At 37.3% G+C, this 19531-nt stretch overlaps 1 protein-coding gene across 1 annotated transcript in view; it reads right to left on the bottom strand.

Annotated features, from left to right (window-relative positions):
• The window catches only part of Ccdc141 (coiled-coil domain containing 141), a 166238-nt gene that overhangs the window by 118166 nt on the left and 28541 nt on the right, over positions 1–19531 (bottom strand). The window contains exons 3-4 of the mRNA XM_042688394.1: positions 10436–10627; positions 6580–6688 (exon numbers count right to left, since the gene is read on the bottom strand). Of these exons, the coding sequence (XP_042544328.1) occupies positions 6580–6688; positions 10436–10627 (301 nt within the window). The remainder of the gene's footprint in view (positions 1–6579; positions 6689–10435; positions 10628–19531) is intronic.

Here is a 19531-nt window from a genome sequence, read left to right as displayed (position 1 = left end):
TATGAATTCTTTCAACACTTCCTCTGTCAGTTCTTATAACCTTCTGTCAGTTTCTTACATCTTATATTTTCATAGTTCACATTATTTTTGCTATTTATTCTATCAGTTGATCATACATGATAATATACTTTTCTTCACAGATAAACTGTCTTTGCAGTGGCCTTCAAGAACACAAAATCTCAGGTTAGGTGCAATGATTTACATTTGTAATCCTCCCTCCTCATGAGACAGAGATCAGGGGAAAAAAGTTCAAGATCAGTCTAGTCAAAAAGTTAGTAAGATCCCGTCTCAACCAAACAAGCTGGAATGTTGAATGGTGGTATATACTTATGGTCCCTGTTATATCATAGGTGGTAGGTAGGAGGATCACTGTCTGGGGCTATTACGTGGGCAAAAATTAAGAGTGAAAAACAACCTAAAACAAAATGAGATGAAGGGCTAAGGGTTTTGGTTCAAGTGGTAGATTCCCTGCCTAGAAATGCCAAGAACCTACATTCAAACCCAATCACCACCAAAAAAAAAAAAAAAATCTCTATCGTTCACTTATTTTAAAGATAGGGTTTTTCTGCATATACAAACCTATTCACAGACATAATTCCTTATGATGTGACACTGTTAGACATTTGACAAATTTTCCAGTATGTAATTGCTTGGATTCATTTTCATTATAATAAAAAGTAACATTAAAGCACATAAGTATAAAGTACACATATCCAGTTTAAAGTCAGTTAACTTACTTAATGGGCATTCCAAGTATTCAGAAAAGTAGAAATGTTCATATAAGACCTCATGAGCCTATATCCCAGCTTGTTTAAAATATATGAAATGTAGGACTTGCAGTGTGGTAGAGCATTTGCCTATCTTGTTGGGTGTAATCTATAACTTCCTTCCTAAAAGAAAGATTGTAAAGGTATCTAAGGTTAAAAAATATTTAAGGAACATAGTAATATGATTCATCCTGCCATTACTGATTTGTAGTTATTGTGTTTGTTTTAAGAAATCCATTAAAAGCCTGGAGAGTACAGTTGTATTCTTCTAAGTTTAAAATAAATATTTTTCCTTAATAATCCTACAGTACCTTGTTTATTGATTACTTTTGCATCATTTTAATACATATTATATTTGATTTATTTTTTAACCAAAAAAACACCCTGTGTTGGACACTATTCTAAGACTGAAAGATTCAGAGATGTACTAATTTTCAGCATTCATTATTTCATAAACAGATGCTGGAGATAAATGAGGAAATTAAATATTACCACCACAGTGCATTTGGTATGTAACAGAGGCGCCCACAGTAAGTGCATTGGTAAGTGTAAATGTGGCTTTCTGAGGCTAAGAGCCACATACTAATCTGTCACATAGCTTTGAACTTCCTACTATGCACAGAAAGTTATGTTCAATTCTGTGTTGTTCAATTTAGAGTGGCCATGTTAGAAATTAGTCTGGAAACCTCTTTTCCCAGAAAATACTAAGTATAGATGTTTAAGCCAATGTATAAAGAACAGGAAAATATATGTTTGTCCTCAGTTATTTCATGGATTGTCTCATTCTATACCCATTCTGTAACATCTCACAGGTCAGAAACATCAACCTATTCATCATGATACCAACCTATCCAATATCAAACACATAGCATAGTCTCAGCATTGTTGAATAAGAAGGCCTATGTGAAGGGAATTAAAATAAAGTTTCTGTTAGGGCTACATTTGATGATAGTTCATTCCTTTCGTCATCCCATGTGTTAGATCAACTGATCAACATTTCAGAATTTATTAGCACTGCCAGCTGTACCATAGATATCGTATTTCCTTGTTTCCTTAAATTTAAAGATCATAGATAGCCCTGGGCTAAAGATTAGAATATCATCCACTAAAATTTACTTCAAACCAACTAATTTATCCTACTAATGTGGTTGATTAAAATATGTGATCAAATCCTGTTTTATGAAAACAAAGCCCTTAACCTCACCATTAAACAAATGGATTAGACTCAAGGCATCTGACCACAGTCCTCTAAAATCCTTCATGTATCACTTGGAAGGACATGCCTTAGGGATGGAAGAATATTTCGTCATTATAAAAATAAGGTGGATTTCCTGTCTTTAACTAACATATTTATCTATCCATTAGAAGAGTTTGAGAAGACTCTCAAAACTACATTAATGAAAAGAGTTTTGTTGTATGGTCAGTATAATCTACAGCCTCCAAAGGCAGCATGAACCCCCGGGGACTTACTTGATCAACTATGAGACTGATCCTGTTAACTGATGGAGCCAGCAACAGGAACAACAAGATAGCATTTCAACTAGTTTTCCCTTTGACCTATATTGCCAAATATCTATGAAAAGTTCCTTCTTCCATAGCTCCCTAATGGCTTTAGAAAACTCTTTCATTCCCACCAACAATGAAGTAAGGTTCCTTTCTGTCCACATCCCCTCCAGCATCTGTTGTTGTTAGAGTTCTTGATTTTTGCTGTTCTAACTGGAGTGAGGTGATATCTCAATGTTGTTTTGATTTGCATTTCTTTTATGGCTAGGGATGTTGAACATTTCTTCATGTGTCTATTGGCCATCCTTCTTTCTTCTTCAGAGAAGCTTCTCTTTAAGTCTTTAGCCCACTTACTTATTGGGCAGTTGTTTCTTTGAGGATTTGTTGTTGGGTGGTTTAATTTTTTGAGTTCCAAGTATATTTTAGATATGAGACCCCTGTCCGTTGTATGGCTAGTAAAGATCTTCTCCCAATCCGTGGGCTTTCTATTGATCTTGCTAGCTATGTCATTTGCCCTGCAGAAGCTCTGCAACCTTATGCAATCCCATTTGTCCAACCTTTCTTTGATTTGTTGTGTTTCCGGGTCTCTATTCAGAAAATTTCGGCCTTGTTCAACCACTTTGGAAAGCAGTATGGAGGTTCCTCAAAAGACTTCACATAGAACTCTCCTATGACCCAGCAATCCCACTTTTGGGCATTTACCCTAATGTTTACAAAAAAGACCACACTAAAGCTACCAGCACAACTATGTTTATTGCAGCATTATTTACCATAGCTAAGATATGGAACCAACCCAGATGCCCCTCAGTAGATGAATGGATCAAGAAAATGTGGTATATATACACAATGGAATTCTATGCCTCCATCAGAAAGAATGACATTTCCCCATTTGTTAGGAAATGGAAAGGCTTGGAAAAAATTATATTAAGTGAAGTAAGCCAGGCCCAAAGAAACATAAGTCCCATGGTTTCCCTTATTTGCAATATCTAGTATAGGTATGAGTCAAGCGGAAAAAGTCAGAGAATGTGATGTTAGGAAAACGAACCCTCAAATATGTATTTTAATGTTTTTGTTTCTTTCATGCATGTGTTTCTAACACATTTATAAGATTATTTCTTTGTTGCTTTGTATGTCCCTCCCCCACAGTGTAACCCCCGCTTTCACTATATTTGATGTCAGTATAACATGTGGAGGAGACGGGGACAAACAAGTCGTTTAAGGATTCAGGTGGACCTGTTGCAACAATGAGAAATACAAAATGTCATGTCAAAACCAGCTTTACAATGTCGGAGTGGGGGGGGGGGGTTTGATTGGGGGGGGAGGGGGGAGGGTAGGAAGGGAGGTGAAGGGTAAACAAAGGAGGAGGCTGCAATGCTTGGTAAGAAATGTATGCATTATCCTGCCCATGTAATTGTAACCCCTCTGTACAGTATGTTCTCAAATAAAATAAAATAAAATTAAAAAAAAAAAAAAAAGAAAACTCTTTCATTTGATTGCCTTAGTCAGTAATGAATGTCTTCAACAAAAGCCTAAACCACCATCAGATTTCCAGAGTTCAAATTGCTGTGTGATGGCCATGTTGACTAGAAAAGATTGAACTGAAACCACAGAACCTGTCTAGGTTACAGGATTCAAACACTTTTTAGTCTCCTGGAATTATTAGAATACAGAATTCTGTGTAATTCTTGGGCCCAGCTAGATCATAAATATAAAAATGGGTAGTCACTTCTTTCATGCTGAAATTTTTTGGGGGGAGTACGGTCATGGGGCTGAACTCTGGGCCTGCGCGCTGTCCCTCAGCTCTTCAGCTCAAGGCTAGTGCTCTACCACTTGAGCCATAGTGCCACTTCCGGCTTTTTTTTCTTTTTGCTTACTTGGTGCGGGGGAATCGAACCCAAGGCCTCATGCATGCAAGGCGAGCACTCTACCACTGAGCCACCTTCCTAGCCCCTCATGCTGAAATTTTTGATGATGTTTATGACCCTTGTTAGTGATAGGTGCCACAGAACAATAATGAGTTGAAATTTTACATCCATTTATTTGATAATCTCTCATAAAAGTACATACTGCAAAGATTAAGTCATTAATCATTGAGTGAAGAACACTGTCCATAAGCAATTAATCATAATCTATTATTTGGGTTTTTTTTGAGATCTAGATATAAACATATCTATTTGTGGCTTTAAAATAATTGTGTATTATGTTAGGTATTAGTGATTCATATCTGTAATCCTAGTTACTGAGTAGGTTAAAATCTGAGGCTTATGGTTTAAAGCCAACTAAGGGAGAAAAGTATATGAGACTCTCATCTCAAATTAACCACCCCAAACCCATATTGCTCAAGTGGTAGAACACCAGCCTTTAGTGAAAAAGCTAAGGGACAGTACCCTAGTACTGTCCCAAGTACTGCCCTAGTACTGGCACCAAAAGATAATTTAAATATTAAGAAAATATGTGTATTATCTCTTTTCTAACCTGAAAAGGACACATAGAGCTAAAAGTCAAATTTAGGGACTGGGAAGGTGGCTCAGTGGTAGATCGCTTGCCTTGTATGCATGAGGCCCTGGGTTCGATTCCTCAGCACCACATAGGCAAAAAAAAAAAAAAAAAAAAAGCTGGAAGTAGAGCTGTGGCTCAAGTGGTAGAGAGCTAGCCTTGAGCTGAAGAGTTGAGGGACAGCACTCAGGGACAGAGTTCAGGCCCCACGACTGACCAAAAAAAAAAAAAAAAAAAAGAACTAAAAGTCAAATTTGAAAGTTAACAAATTCAAGAAGTTATTTCACTAAGACACAGTCTTGATTAGAATACTCATAGTTTCTCAAAAGACTCTACATAGAACTCCCTTATGACCCAGCAATCCCACTTTGGGCACTTACCCAAATGATCACAAACAAGACCATACTAGAGCTACCAGCACAGCTATGTTTATTGCAGCATTATTTACCATAGCTAAGATATGGAACCAACCCAGATGCCCCTCAATAGATGAATGGATCAAGAAAATGTGGTATATATACACAATGGAATTCTATGCCTCCATCAGAAAGAATGGCATTGCCCCATTTGTTAGGAAATGGAAAGACTTGGAAAAATTATATTAAGTGAAGTAAGCCAGGCCTAAAGAAACATGGGTCCCATGGTTTCTGTTATTTGCAATAACTAGTATATGTCTGAGACAAGCAGAAAAGGTCAGATAAGTTGATGTTAGGTGAAATGAACCCCAAGATAAGGATTCAAATGTTTTTTTTTTCTTTCTTGCAATTGTTTCTTTCATATTTATAAGATGATTTCTTTGTAGCTTTGTATGTCCCTCCCCCGCGGTATAACCCCTGCTTTCACTGTATTTGATGTTGGTATACTTTGTGGAGGGGAAGGGAAAAAAACAAATTGTTTAAATAGGGATACAGGTGGACCCATTGCAACAATGAGATGTATAAGATGTTATGCCAAAAAATGAACTTTACAACTTTGGCAGGGGGGGAGGGTAGGGGTGGGAGGGTTAAGGGTGGGGAGAGTGTGGGGTGGAGGGGGGTTGGGAAGGGATGGGAAGGGGAAACAAAGGAAGTGACAACAATGCTTGGTAAGAAATGTACTCATTACCTTGTCCATGTAATTGTAACCCCTCTGTACAGTATTTTCACAATAAAAAAAGAATAAAATAATGACTTTTCCTGTCGTTTATCTGCCTACTTCCACAGATCAAGATAACAGTCAACATCTCTCCATCCACAAATACCTTCCTCACAGCAGTCCTAGCCCACCCCAAGTATTTGTGAAAAATGTATGACACATCAATTGTTTAACAATTTGACCACATTTATAGTTGTTCAGAAAAGTTAGGGATCATTTTGTGTAATATTTTATTAGAATTTTATCTGGAAGATTTAGCACTTCTAATTTAGCTGCAGTGGTAAAAGAAGAATTTTTCTTATTCAGAGTTGTCATTTAAAGGCTGATCTTAATTACTGTCAGAGGATGCCAGGACAGTATAATCTACAGCCTCCAAACAAAGACAGCATTTACCTGTTCCTTGTACTGGATACCTTGCTAGATGCTAGATAAAGGGATGAATTTGATGCTGATGAATTCAGTACGAAATAAATGAATCAGTTGGAATTTCTGCCTCTACCATCCCTTTGGATCACTTACAGCTAGTGCTTCCTTTCAAGTAGGCAGAAGTAAATTTTGTTTATCTTTCCTTGGAATCAATTGAGGTATTCATAAACATAAATGAAAACTATACTGTCCTACAGAAGCATCTTCATAATCACTTTTAAAAGTTTAGGTGAAGAGTAAACATATTTCTTGCCTTTGGTATGATGTTCATGAAGCTGAAGAAGTGATTTTAAGGACTCAGGATTCTCAAACTCATGAGGACTCTGGAGGAAATCTTCAGCTTGGTCTATTTTAATAGCAAACTACAATACAAAATAAGGAAAAGACATGAAATCAGGAAAAAAATCAATGTGACAGTTTTAGTTATTTGTAGATATTTTCATGCATTGATGGTCTAGCTGACTGTGAGTGTGTGTGTGTGTGTGTGTGTGTGTGTGTGTGTTTAGAAAGCATCACAGTTTTTCCTCCTGGATTTCTTTCATACATACAAATCTATCATATATTCATATCCATATGTGAGATATATATACATACATATATGACATAAAGCAACTTATTTACTGCTCAAATATCCATTAAAATTTTCAATGAAAATTTTGTACCTTACATAATAAATTTAGTCACTTCCAACACCCTTAGCCAGTTTCTCAAAGAATAAGCAGAATGTGGTGAGAAAAAACGACAAAAGGCTAACAAACTGATTGAAATATAGTCATTTTTTTCCTTTATGATCAAACTTAAATGTAAAACATTAAGGTTTCAGAATAAAACTCTAAACTCATTTTACTTATAGATAGATAGATATAGAAAGAGAGAGAGAGAGAGAGACAGGCAGACAGAGACAGAGAGACAGAGAGGATGGTCTGAAAAGACACGTTGCAAATTCATGGTTACCTTTATGAGAAGCAATAGGCTTAGTGATGGATGAAAACTTTTAGCATTTGAAGCTGCAATTTGTAATGTTATTTGAATTTTTATCCATAATACCCCTGTCAATTTATATAAATAAAAATGAGGAGAGTTAGAACAGGAATAAAAAATGGTTAATGTCTCCTCCATTTCAAAAGCGAATATTGAGCAATTTGACACCCTAACTGGTGAGCAACAGAATTGGTCTTTGGTTGTTATCATTTTTCTCCATAAAGTAAGTATGAGAGGGAGGGACTTTCAAAGTGAGTTTAGAATTCTCAGGGAGGTCATTTTAGAAGCACACTTCAGAGGAGGACATGTTGGTTGGGTATGCTGCTATAGCATCAGTACAGTGGCAGTTTCGTTGCTGGTATGATTTAGCACTAAAGCTCAATGAGAATCATTATAGTTTATGAGAAAAAATGTTAATAAATACTTTGTATTTGGTGTAGAATAAAGATAAAGGATTAGCAGAAAGAACAAAGGAGCCTTCTGTGGTTGTTGGCTTTTTTTATGGTTTTCCTTTATGCTATCGTCTTCAAATTTGGTGATTTATTATTTTTATGTAACTAGTTAGCAAGATCTACTGTATTTTGTTTACTTCAACAGCTGTTTAAAATGTGGTCATAATTGGTAGGCAAAGATGAGAACATATTGAAATTCAGGGAAGGCCTCCCAAGTGCTAGAATGACTAGCCTGTCCCACCATGCCTGCCTAAACGAACAACTGATTTTAAGGATGTTTGAACAGACTCTTCAAATAGAAAGGAAAAAAAATTATCCATCAAAGGTCATTCATTTTTTCCTTATAAAACATTTTATATTGCATTTTAGAATTACTATGCAACTTGTATCCATTTCAAATTTTTATTCAAAATTACAAATGTAAATCCATAAGCAAACAACACTCAAAAATGACTGCTGTTCTGTTAACTTTTATTTTGGGGGTATTTTTTGATTTCCTATCTTTAAGTTACATCTTTTTTTCTGCAGCAAAAGTTGGCTAGAAGTGGAAACAGAGACTTTTCGAAAAGGTTATTATTAATTCAATTCTCTTATTTATCAGTAATGAAAATTGCTTTGGCATATAGAAGAGGCCTGTTTATTATGTAGAAGTTTGCTTAGTATGAGTGGACTGCAAAATTGGATCAGGATAACACAGAAACAGTTAGTCATTTCCCTTAATCTAATAAAAGCTCACTCAAGTATAAAGATAAAAAGGCTGTATTGATAAGATTTGGCTTAGTACTTCCTTTCATTCTATGCAATATCTGCAATATAGTCTAAGCAATTTCTACACTAACACTAAAGTAACACTAATGTATGTTGAGAAACAAATATTGAGCCTAGTGTTAGAAAAAAGAGTATTTCCTGTGCTCAGAGAGCTAAAGTTCAAGAGCAGTGGATACTATACTCTGCTACAGCTGTAATGTGGCCTGTAGGCATGTTTCATTTGGTTTATTTTGTTCAGGAAAGAAAATCTGTATAGGGAACTTTTCCCCAAGATGGTCTGTAAAATGAGTTGGATATCAGTGTTTGAATTTGTAGAGTAATTTTTGAATGATACAACAAGGATTTCACTCCTCCTCTGGTTTTTAATCAAGCTTGTGATGCATGAGATTGTTCACGTCAATTTTTATGTTCTATAACCAATCTTTTTTTCCTTCATTATTTTGAATTTAAGTGCGGAATTTTCTGTTTAAAAATGCCATCTTTTTCAAAGCCAGTGCTTTATCATAATGAAGCAGAGTTCACACATTAGAAAAAAAGGTGCTGTCACTTGACAGAGAAGTTAAAAAGTAAAATTCCTGGGCTGGGAAGGTGGCTCAGTGGTAGAGCACTGCCTTGCATTGCCTGAGGCCTTGGGTTCGATTCCTCAGCACCACATAAGCAAAAAGAAAAAAGCCAGAAGTGGTGCTGAAGCTCAAGTGGTAGAGCGCTAGCCTTGAGCTGAAGAGCTTGAGGGACAGTGCCCAGGCCCAGAGTTCAGACTCCAGGACTGGACCCCAAAAAAAAAAAGTAAAATTCCTAGTAACTATTTTACATTTGATATATCACCTCATTTTGATAATTCTCTTGGAGTCTCACTTTGTGAAGTTGGGAATCTCAAAAAAATCACAGAATTTATGAAAAAAGTATGGCGTGAAATGACCTTCATAGGTCTAGGACTTTTTCCTTCTCTGTATTTTAATGAGCTCAAATTATGGAAAATTAACTGTAAGCTCAGGAAAGTCCTCTTCAAAATTCTATGCACATAATCCAAGCATTCTGTGGAATACTTGGTCAAGTTTTTAATGAACAGAAGAATAAACTTCATGTGACTTTTAGCCAATAAAACACTCTAGACCAGCATTTTCTTTTTTGGGGGGGAGGGGAGCTCCGGTCATGGGGCCTGAACTCTGGACCTGGGCGCTGTCCCTCAGCTCTTCAGCTCAAGGCTAGTGCTCTACCACTTGAGCCACAGTGCCACTTCCGGCTTTATTTTCTTTTTGCTTATGTGGTGCTGGGGAATCGAACCCAGGGCCTCATGCATGCAAGGCAAGTGCTCTACCACTGAGCCACCTTCCCAGCCCCTAGACCAGCATTTTCTAATAATCATATAATCAGCATAATTTTTTGCATCTGCATTAATTGTCTTCCAAAAAGGGAAATATATCTAAATGACTTATGAAGTGGCTCCTATCTGCTATCCTAGCTACTCAGGAGACTGAGATCTGGAAGACTTTCCTTGTTTGAAGCCAGCCTCAGCTGACTTCAAGTGGGCAAGACTCCACCTCCAAAATAAGCAGCAAAAAATGAGGCTCAAGGTGTAGATCAAGTGATAAAGCAAGCAAGCCAAGCAAACAAGCTGAGCAAATGCAAGGACCTGAGTTAACTCAGATACTGGCAAAAAAAGAAAAAGGACTATTACAAAAGTTTCCACTGTTCCTTAATATATTTATTAATTTTAAATAATTGTATTTATTTTTTGAAAGATCACCTTTAAAAATCTTAGTTTTAGTCTTTGGCATAAAAACTTAAAGGCACTGTATATGCTTTGATTATTCTGCCATCCTGTTTCTACTTACAGAAACAGAACATTTGTAGGTGTGCTCTTTGCTTGCTTTGTTACAGAGAGAAAATGGTCTTAAAAACACAAACCTCCAATGCACTTTCAAAGAACTCAGAGGTCAATCTAAGGAGCTCCCTTCTTCTTTCCAGGACAGAGACCAGGGCTGCCCATGCTTCACCCAGGGTCTGGGCCATGGCATCATAGACCAAACTCTGATCTTTGTTCTCTTCAGCTGTCTTGTCTGCTTCTTGCAAGAGTTCCCACACTCGATCTTCCAAGGCCTAAGATAAAAGGAAAAAAGCCGTAAGGCAGAATGTCACCCAATGTAAAAACACAAGGTGATGTCTCAAACTCTTGAACACTTGAAACTATAGGTGATCTAGGGAGGTTTAAAAGAATTTACAAAGGTAGTCAATCAGACAGAAGGGAGATTGGAAATTTTGGAGAACCAGGGATCAGAGCCAAGCCAAATACATTCACATTTAAACATCATTGAAATACAGAAAAAATGGTCACAAATAGATATTTTACAAAAATTACTAATGTTGCTATATACTTGCTGTTGTTTGGATAGAAAATGTCAAGTTTAAGGTAGCTAGCTTCTCAGAAGTTGAGATTTACCATAGTTGAAGCTAGCCTAGGCAGAAAAATCTATGGGACTCTTATTTCCAATCAACCAGCAAAATCTGGACAGAGAGATATGGCTCAAGTGATAGATCATCAGCCTTGAGTGAAAAAGTTAAGCTGGAGCACATGAACACAACACCATAGGTTATAGATTCTGTACTGGAAGGAAAGAAAAGGGAAGGGGTGGGGGGAGAAAGGAGAGGAAAGATCTGGGCACCAGTGGCTCACACCTATAATCCTAGCTACTCAGGAGGCTGAGACATGAGTATCAAAGTCTAAAGCCAGCCTGAACAGAATTTATCTCCAATTAACCACCCAAAAGCCGGAAGTGGCTTACTTCACTTAATATAATTTTTCCAAGTCTTTCCATTTCCTAACAAATGGGGCAATGTCATTCTTTCTGATGGAGGCATAGAATTCCACTGTGTAAATATACCACATTTTCTTGATCCATTCATCTACTGAGGGGCATCTGGGTTGCAAAACAACATTGAGATACCACCTCACTCCAGTTAGAATGGCTATAATCAAGAACTCTAATAACAACAGATGCTGGGGGGGATGTGGACAGAAGGGAACCTCACTGCATTGTTGTGGGAGTGTAAGTTTGTTCCAACCACTTTGGAAAGTAGTATGGAGGTTCCTCAAAAGACTCCACATAGAGCTCCCCTATAAGCCAGCAATCCCACTTTTGGGCATTTACTCAAATGATCACAAACAAGACCATACTAAATGTATCCCTTATTTGCAATAACTAGTATATGTTTGAGACAAGCAGAAAAGGTCAGATAAGTTGATGTTAGGTGAAATGAACCCAAGATAAGTATTCAAATGTTTTTTCTTTCTTGCAATTGTTTGTAACATATTTATAAGATGATTTCTTTGTTGCTTTGTATGTCCCTCCCCTATGGTATAACCCCTGCTTTCACTGTATTTGATGTTGGTATAATTTGTGAAGATGAAGGGAAAAAACAAAAACAAATCATTTAAATAGGGATACAAGTGGACCCATTGCAACAATGAGATGTACAAGTCCTTAGGTGGAAAAATGAACTTTACAACTTTGGTGGGGGGGTGGGGGGATAGGAGTGAGGGGTGGGGGGGTGGTTGGGAGGGAGATGGGAAGGGTTGGGAAGGGGGAACAAAGGAGGAGGCAACAATGCTTGATAAGAAATGTACTCATTACCTTGCCCATGTAATTGTAACCACTCTGTACGGTATTTTTACAATTAAAAAAAAAACCTAAAAAAAACTACCAGTACAACTATATTTATTGCAGCATTGTTTACCATAACTAAGATATGGCCATCCTTTTTTCCTCTTCAGAGAAGTTTCTCTTTAAGTCTTTAGCCCACTTATTTATTGGGCAGTTGTTTCTTTAAGGATTTGTTATTGGGAGATTTAATTTTTTGAGTTCCAGGTATATTTTAGATATGAGACCCTTGTCCATTGTATGGCTAGTGAAGATCTTCTCCCAATCCAGTGAAGTAAGCCAGGCCCAAAGAAAAATAGGTCCCATGGTTTCCCTTATCTGTAATAACTAGTATATGTCTGAGACAAGCAGAAACGGTCAGATAAGTTGATGTTAGATGAATTGAATCCCAAGATAAGGACTCATATCTTTTTTTCTTTCTTGCAATTATTTCTAACATATTTATAAGATATTTCTTTGTTGCTTTGTATGTCCCTCCCTCATGGTATAACCCCTGTTTTTACTCTATTTGATATTGGTATAATTTGTGGAGGAGAAGGAAAAAACCAATTGTTTAAATAGGGATACAGATGGACCCACTGCAACAATGAGATGTACAAGTCGTTATGTCGAAAAACAAACTTTACAACTTTGGCGTAGGTGGGGGCTGGGAGGGAAAGGATGGAGGAGTGAGATGGGAAGGGATGGGAAGGGGAAACAAAGGAGGAGGCAACAATGCTTGATAAGAAATGTACTCATTACCTTTCCCATGTAATTGTAACCCCTCTGTACAATATTTTCACAATAAAAAAATAAGTTATGGGGCTGGGAAGGTGGCTCAGTGGTAGAGTGCTTACCTTGCATGCATGAGGCCCTGGGTTCGATTCCTCAGCACCACATAAGCAGAAAAAAAAAGCCAGAAGTGGCGCTGTGGCTCAAGTGGTAGAGTGCTAGCCTTGAGCTGAAGAGCTGAAGGACAGCACCCAGTTCAGGCCCCACGACCAGACCCCCCCCCCCCAAAAAAAAAATAAAAGCCAGAAGTGGAGCTGTGATTAGAGATAGATTGCTAGCCAGAGCAAAAAGCTCAGGGACAGCACTCAGGACCTATATTTAAGACCCAGAATTGGTACAAAAACATCATGATCAACAACAACAACAAAACACATGTCATATGATAAGGGCTTGATCCCCAATAAACAGTGTTTAGAGATAAGTCTTCTGAGATGTGATTGGATTTTGATGATTTTATTGATTTATTGACAATGATTTTATGGGCAGATCTAAAACTGAATGGACTATTGAGTAGCAGTAGGAGGTAGGATCTAGTTAGAGAAAGCAGACTTTGAAGAGTATGTTTTTCTTTGGCCATTTTTTCCATTTCTTTCTTTGCTCTCTGAGTATCATGAGGTGAGCAGCCTCTGCAGCCAACACACTCACACCAGCATGATTTTCTGCCTTGCTTCAGGCTAAAAGTGATGGGGCCAAAGAACTATGAAATGAAACCTCTGACACTGAACAGAAACAAATCTTTCCTCATTTAAATTGATCGTCTCATATATTTTGTCATAGCAATAGAAATTGACCAATATAACACCCACACCAAATCATCTGAACCAGAAGTCAAGACAGTAAGCACATTTACAAAAGCTAAAGAGAATAAGGAATATGTTTCATCAAAGAAGTGAAAGATCACTACAATAAGGCCCGGAAAACACTGAGGAAGACACAAGTCCAAAAAAGGAAAGATATTTGTGTTCATGTACTGGAAGGATCATGTTCATAATATCAAAGCAATCTACAGATTAAATGTGATCCCTATCAAAATACCAAAGACATTCTTCATAGAAACAGAAAAAAAAAAAGGAAAACTTGAGTCACACACACACACACACACACACACACACACACACACATCTAACCAAAGGAATCTTGAACAAAAAGAACAAAGTCATATTTTCTGGTTCTGGTCATTTAAGTTTGTTTGACAATACTGCCATCAATTTAAAATATTTTAACTCCTAGCAGGTAAAATCCAAAATAAAGAAAACAATCCCAAACAAAAAGCCTTTCCAAGGGTAAGCTATATGATTTCAGAAGTGATATCATTCGGCCGGCTACAGTCCACAGTAGATATGAGACAGCGTTTCTGTAGATTTTGTTTTTCTGGTGGTGAGTGAACTGCCAATCCTATACTTCAATACTTCAGTAATTATACCCTGAGGGAACTTAATCTAAATTTTTCTTTTTGATGCTCCATCTTTTGCTATTTTCATCACTGGCAAAAGTAGTCAAAAAACTCTGCTTTTTGAGATTGTGAAATATGAACATGTTATAGACACATGAATAAAAGGGGGGAAAATGATCCATGTTATGCTGGATTTGCCTCCCTTTATACGTCTCCAAATGGCATTTTATAACCAATTTCGTCTTTTCAAATGTTAAGTAAATAGAATCAAACTATAGAATTCTTCAATGATGAATCCATGTTTTTGACCTGCAATCCACATAATATCAGTAGCTGAGGTTAGGTTTTGTAGCTGCACGGTATACTGAGGAAAGTACATACATTGGGTGGTTTACAATTATATACAAATATATTAATGGAAACGTGGTAGACTCAAGGGAGGATTCAAATAGTGTAATTCCTCAAAAAAGGCAGAGTCAAAGTTCATCAATGTAAAAGAAAGCAGGTAGTCAAAAGGGGTGGGGGTGGGGCCAAGGGCAAAGAGATGAACAAATGAAGAAGAGAAAGGGGGAAAATGCAAAGAATCAACATATACCCTACAAAATTAAAAAGAATGAGAGAAGGGGTGGATGAGAATGTTAAAAGGGGTGGCATCGATCAAGATGCGTGGTATTCACAAACTGCTTTGTTCAACAGCGAGTCCTTTGTACAACTACCTAAAGATAATAAAACATTGAAAAGAAAAAAAAAAAAAAGAACAAAGTCATATCTCACTTCAAAGTATTCTACAAAGCTTTAATAGCCAAAATTACAATGTACTAGCATGAAAACATCCATATAGACCAATGGAACAGAGACTAAAAGTAAACTCAAAACATCTGTAGCCAATTGATTTTAAACAAAGGAGTTAAGAATTTGCTCTGGAGGTAGGACAGCCTTTTCAAGAAATGGAAATATTCGGAAGTGGCACTGTAGCTCACGCAGTAGAGCGCTCATCTTGAGCTGAAGAGTGCAGGGATAACGCCCAAGTCCAGAGTTCAAGCTCCACAACCGACAAAAAAAAAGAAAAGGAATGGAAATGTTCACATGCAGAAAAATGAAAATAGACTTCTCTCTCTGAAAGTCAACACCTTATGGATTAGTAGCTTAAATTTCATAACAAAACCAGCTTCACCATCTGCTCTAGTTGACTGAGATTCTAGAAGACAGGACTTCTGAAATAGTGAATAAGAACAAGCCCATCATGACTTAGATACAAAAACAGCACTGCAGAGAAGTGTTGAAGTTCAAAGTCAGAGCTCAGCTGATACACAAGCCTGGAGTCACCATAATCTTCAGGGACCTAGCTGGTAAGCACAGTGCCAGATACTCATGTAAGAATCTAGTAAGTTAAAAAGCCAAAGGCCAGATGGCGGTGAAACTCCAACTTGCCTTAGATAGAAAGCAGTACATCTATTTTCTCCCTGAATGGGAAACACAAACAACTAGAAAACACCTTCTCATCAAGGTCTTGAAGTTCAGAATCTGAACTGAGCTGATACACAGGGAGGAAACGGGTGGCATGAGGAGCTGATACCATTTTCTGGACAACCAGAAACCAGCGGGAAAATGCTGCTAGCTTCTCTGTGCATCATGGTATGAGCTGAATGCAAAGGCGATCGGAAATCTCGCTGTGAACCTAAACAGAGTGCACATGGGAGGCAAATACAGAACCTGCTATGGCATCACCAATATAGGAACTACCTAGGTTGAGTTGGGAAGGGCCTGGGAGAAGTGGAAGTTGCCATGGGAAGAGCAGAAAGCCAGATTAGAGTTCACACTAGTGGAGTCGAAGCCTGCAGTAGACTGAGAATCACTGTTAGTGTCTCTTTACCTATTTTATTTTCCTGATTGTTGTATCTTTCCCTGTGTATATTCTGCTGTGTCCCCTCTTATTATTATTTCAAATGCCTTTCACAACATACATTGAAGACCAATGATCTTCATAGAGTATATGATTCCAAGAAGATCACAAAGGAAGGAAAACCACAAATACTCAGAATGCATGGAGGTCAATTCTATACTGTGTTCATTTTTCTTTTTTCTTTTTTTTCTATTTTTTGGGGTCTGGTCGTGGGGTCTGAACTCTGGGCCTGGGCGCTGTCCCTCAGCTCTTTTAGCTCAAGGCTAGTGCTCTACCACTTGAGCCATAGCGCCACTTCCGCTTTTTTCATTTTGCTTATGTGGTGCTGAGGAATCGACCCAGGGCCTCAGGCATGCAAGGCAAGCGCTCTACCACTGAGCCACCTTCCCAGCCCCATGTGTTCATTTTTCTCTTCCAATAATGCTACCAATTTAAAATTTTTTCAAAGATTTTTAAGAACTTTATTCAAATCCAGTAGAAACAAATTCCTGTAACTACTTTCATGAACACATGGTAAATTGACAGTGACTTCCCTCAAATTTGCCCATCTACAATACTGTTACCCCTTTTACTTTTTATTAAAGGGATACAAACTATTCCATAAGAACTTATTCACAGATTTTTCTATGCTTGTGCACATGATCTAAAGAGTGATCTTGTAATAAAACATAAGAGTTTGGGGAAATTATTAAACAATGTAACAGATTAACATTACTTAAATGGTCCAAAACTGGATGAAGGAGAATATGCATATAACAGGAAATGAGAGAGCCAATTAATCCAAAAATGGAACACCTCTAGAGATGTCTTATGTATGTGAATTATCTATAAAAAGTAACCACAAAGTAACAATAAACTAACAAACACATTGCATTATGAAGGAATTGTGTTACTGGAGATAACAATAATAAATTAAGAGATGTGGGTGATATACTTCACCATGCCTCTCTTGCTTCAATGTTGTGTGTTTCTTGATACAGTATGAGCCACCTCTATGGGATACTCCATACGTTCCTATCTTCTAGATGAAGCGTAACTTCATTTCTCTCTACATACTCTCAAGAAAAATACATACCTCTAGCCACTAGGAAGTCAACTAGCTATCCAGGCTTCAGCTAGTCCAGTACTGTCATTCTTGTAACCTCTTCATCAGGAGGCTTTTAAGGCTGCCTTTAAAAGGCCAGTCCTGAAATAATATTCCATGACCTCCTTCTTAGTCTCCTCTCAATCAATTTCCTCTAGAATTTTTGCAAAATAATCTCCCTGGGCATAAACCAATTTACTCACTTGAGTTTCACTGGCAGATAGAGTTGCTTAAGATATCACTCAATAGAAGTTTTCACCTTATATGCATAGTAAGGAGGGGAAAAAATTAAGCAAATAATATGAATGGTCCTCTGTTCAATGATATCAACTTTTAATTACTTTATAAAATGTTGATAGCAAAATCCAGCTGAGAGAAAATACTAGGAGTTTTCATAGGCAAGGGTTCAAAAACCATACTACAAAGTTTGCAAGCATCAAAGGAGTTACTTTAGTGCTTTCTAAAGCCTCATCTAAGCCTGTGGTTTGGTCATACAATAAGTTATTAATTTACCCCAAATCTACACTATTTGGAAAAACATAAATGCACAATCACACTGCTTCTTTGCCAACAATAAGGTTAAGCAATGCTCACTTGCAAGGATCTGGGTAATTAAAGTCCATCTGCAAGATACAATAAGTTGCTAAAACCTAGAAACTTTATATGCAGAATGTTCAAGTTTTGTCAAGTATATATCATATAAGTGTTTAAATTGGATCTAGTATTGGTGAGAGGTTTATGATATCCAAGCCTTTACTGAAATACTAAAATGCAACTAACCTTTGTTTATACTGCTGAAGTGATGTAATTTTTTCTCATTTGACCGACCATAATCTGTCTTTGCCAATAAAGACTGATTTTTTCCTTTCTTAAATATCTAAAGTCTAATGGGTCTAATGGGAAAATTAAACCATTATTTTGGGTTTTTTGATCTCTCCCCATGCCCTTCCCCACCACCCCCCTACACACACAGTCAAAAACTCCCTTTCATTCCCTGTCAACAGAATCGCTCTTTCATTTGAGAGACACAGGACAGGTCATTTGGAGAAGGGTCAATCTGTTCACTATTAACATTTTCAGGGGAAGACAATGACATAGGATCATTTCTTTAAAAGTCACTGACCAAGTGTGGTGCCTATGGCTTATTCCTGTAATCCCAGCTACTCAGGAGGCTAAGAACTAGAAATGTGAACCAATAAAGTGGTTGGCCATCCAACCATACATATATAGAAAGCTTTTCCAGGAGCCAAAGAGACAGTGCCTTGGCAATATTGCTAAAACTCCTGGATCCAGCCTATTTATACTCCATCTTCCCACTCTTGTAACTACATACATTCATAACTGCACTTCCCACTTTATTCCTTCTCCAAATTTAAAATCTTAAATCTTCATCTGTTTATGATTTGGGGGTTAGAGAAAACAACTGCATCTGATTAACATCATTGCTTAGCTACTTTAAAATGCATGCTGTTCTGGAATACTATTTTGCCCCTAGCATGTGCCTGACATTTGGATTCTTTCCAACGACACAAAGAAATGTATGACATCATATTTTGGGCAATGAAGTTGATACGACAAATATGTTCCCGTAGCCTTAGAAACAGTTTCCCTAGCCACTCACCAGTTCTTAGACTTTTTTCAGACCTCTGACATTGAGTCCTTCCCAACCTTTACAGTCTTGTGTTCCCAAAGCTCAGGCAAAAAAACTGCCTGAACCAGCACTACAAGGAGGAAATTCTCCAAAATGTGGGTTCCCAAGTCCCAATTCAGAAGTTTCTTACTTAGTCATTTGAGTGGAGAACTTAGAATTCTTGTTTCTCTATAAGCAAAATAAATAAATAAATAAATATTTTTTTAAAAAAAACCACACACCTATTAATCAATTCTAGTGGATAGCCATGTTTTGGAATCATCGTCCACTTATCTCTTTTTCTGGGGTTGGAAAATAGGGAACTGCCATTGGAGAGAAGGAATAACTTTTACTATTCTAGAGCGCAGTAGAATAGCTATGGTTGAAAGCATTTGGATATTTCAATATAGTTAGTAGAAATTTTGACTGTTCTGGACACAAATGAACAATATGAATCTGAGGTGACAGATATGCCAATTAACTTCATCTGATCATCCCACATGTATACATTTAATAAAATGACACATGGTGCCCACAAATATGTGCAATTACTATGTGCTAATT

The sequence above is a fragment of the Dipodomys spectabilis genome, unplaced genomic scaffold (assembly GCF_019054845.1).
Source record: "Dipodomys spectabilis isolate Male_0828 unplaced genomic scaffold, ASM1905484v1 ptg000115l, whole genome shotgun sequence".
Classification (NCBI taxonomy): Eukaryota; Metazoa; Chordata; class Mammalia; order Rodentia; family Heteromyidae; genus Dipodomys; species Dipodomys spectabilis.
The sequence above is the reverse complement of the archived record's forward strand: the minus strand, read 5'-3'. Positions and strand labels throughout refer to the sequence as shown.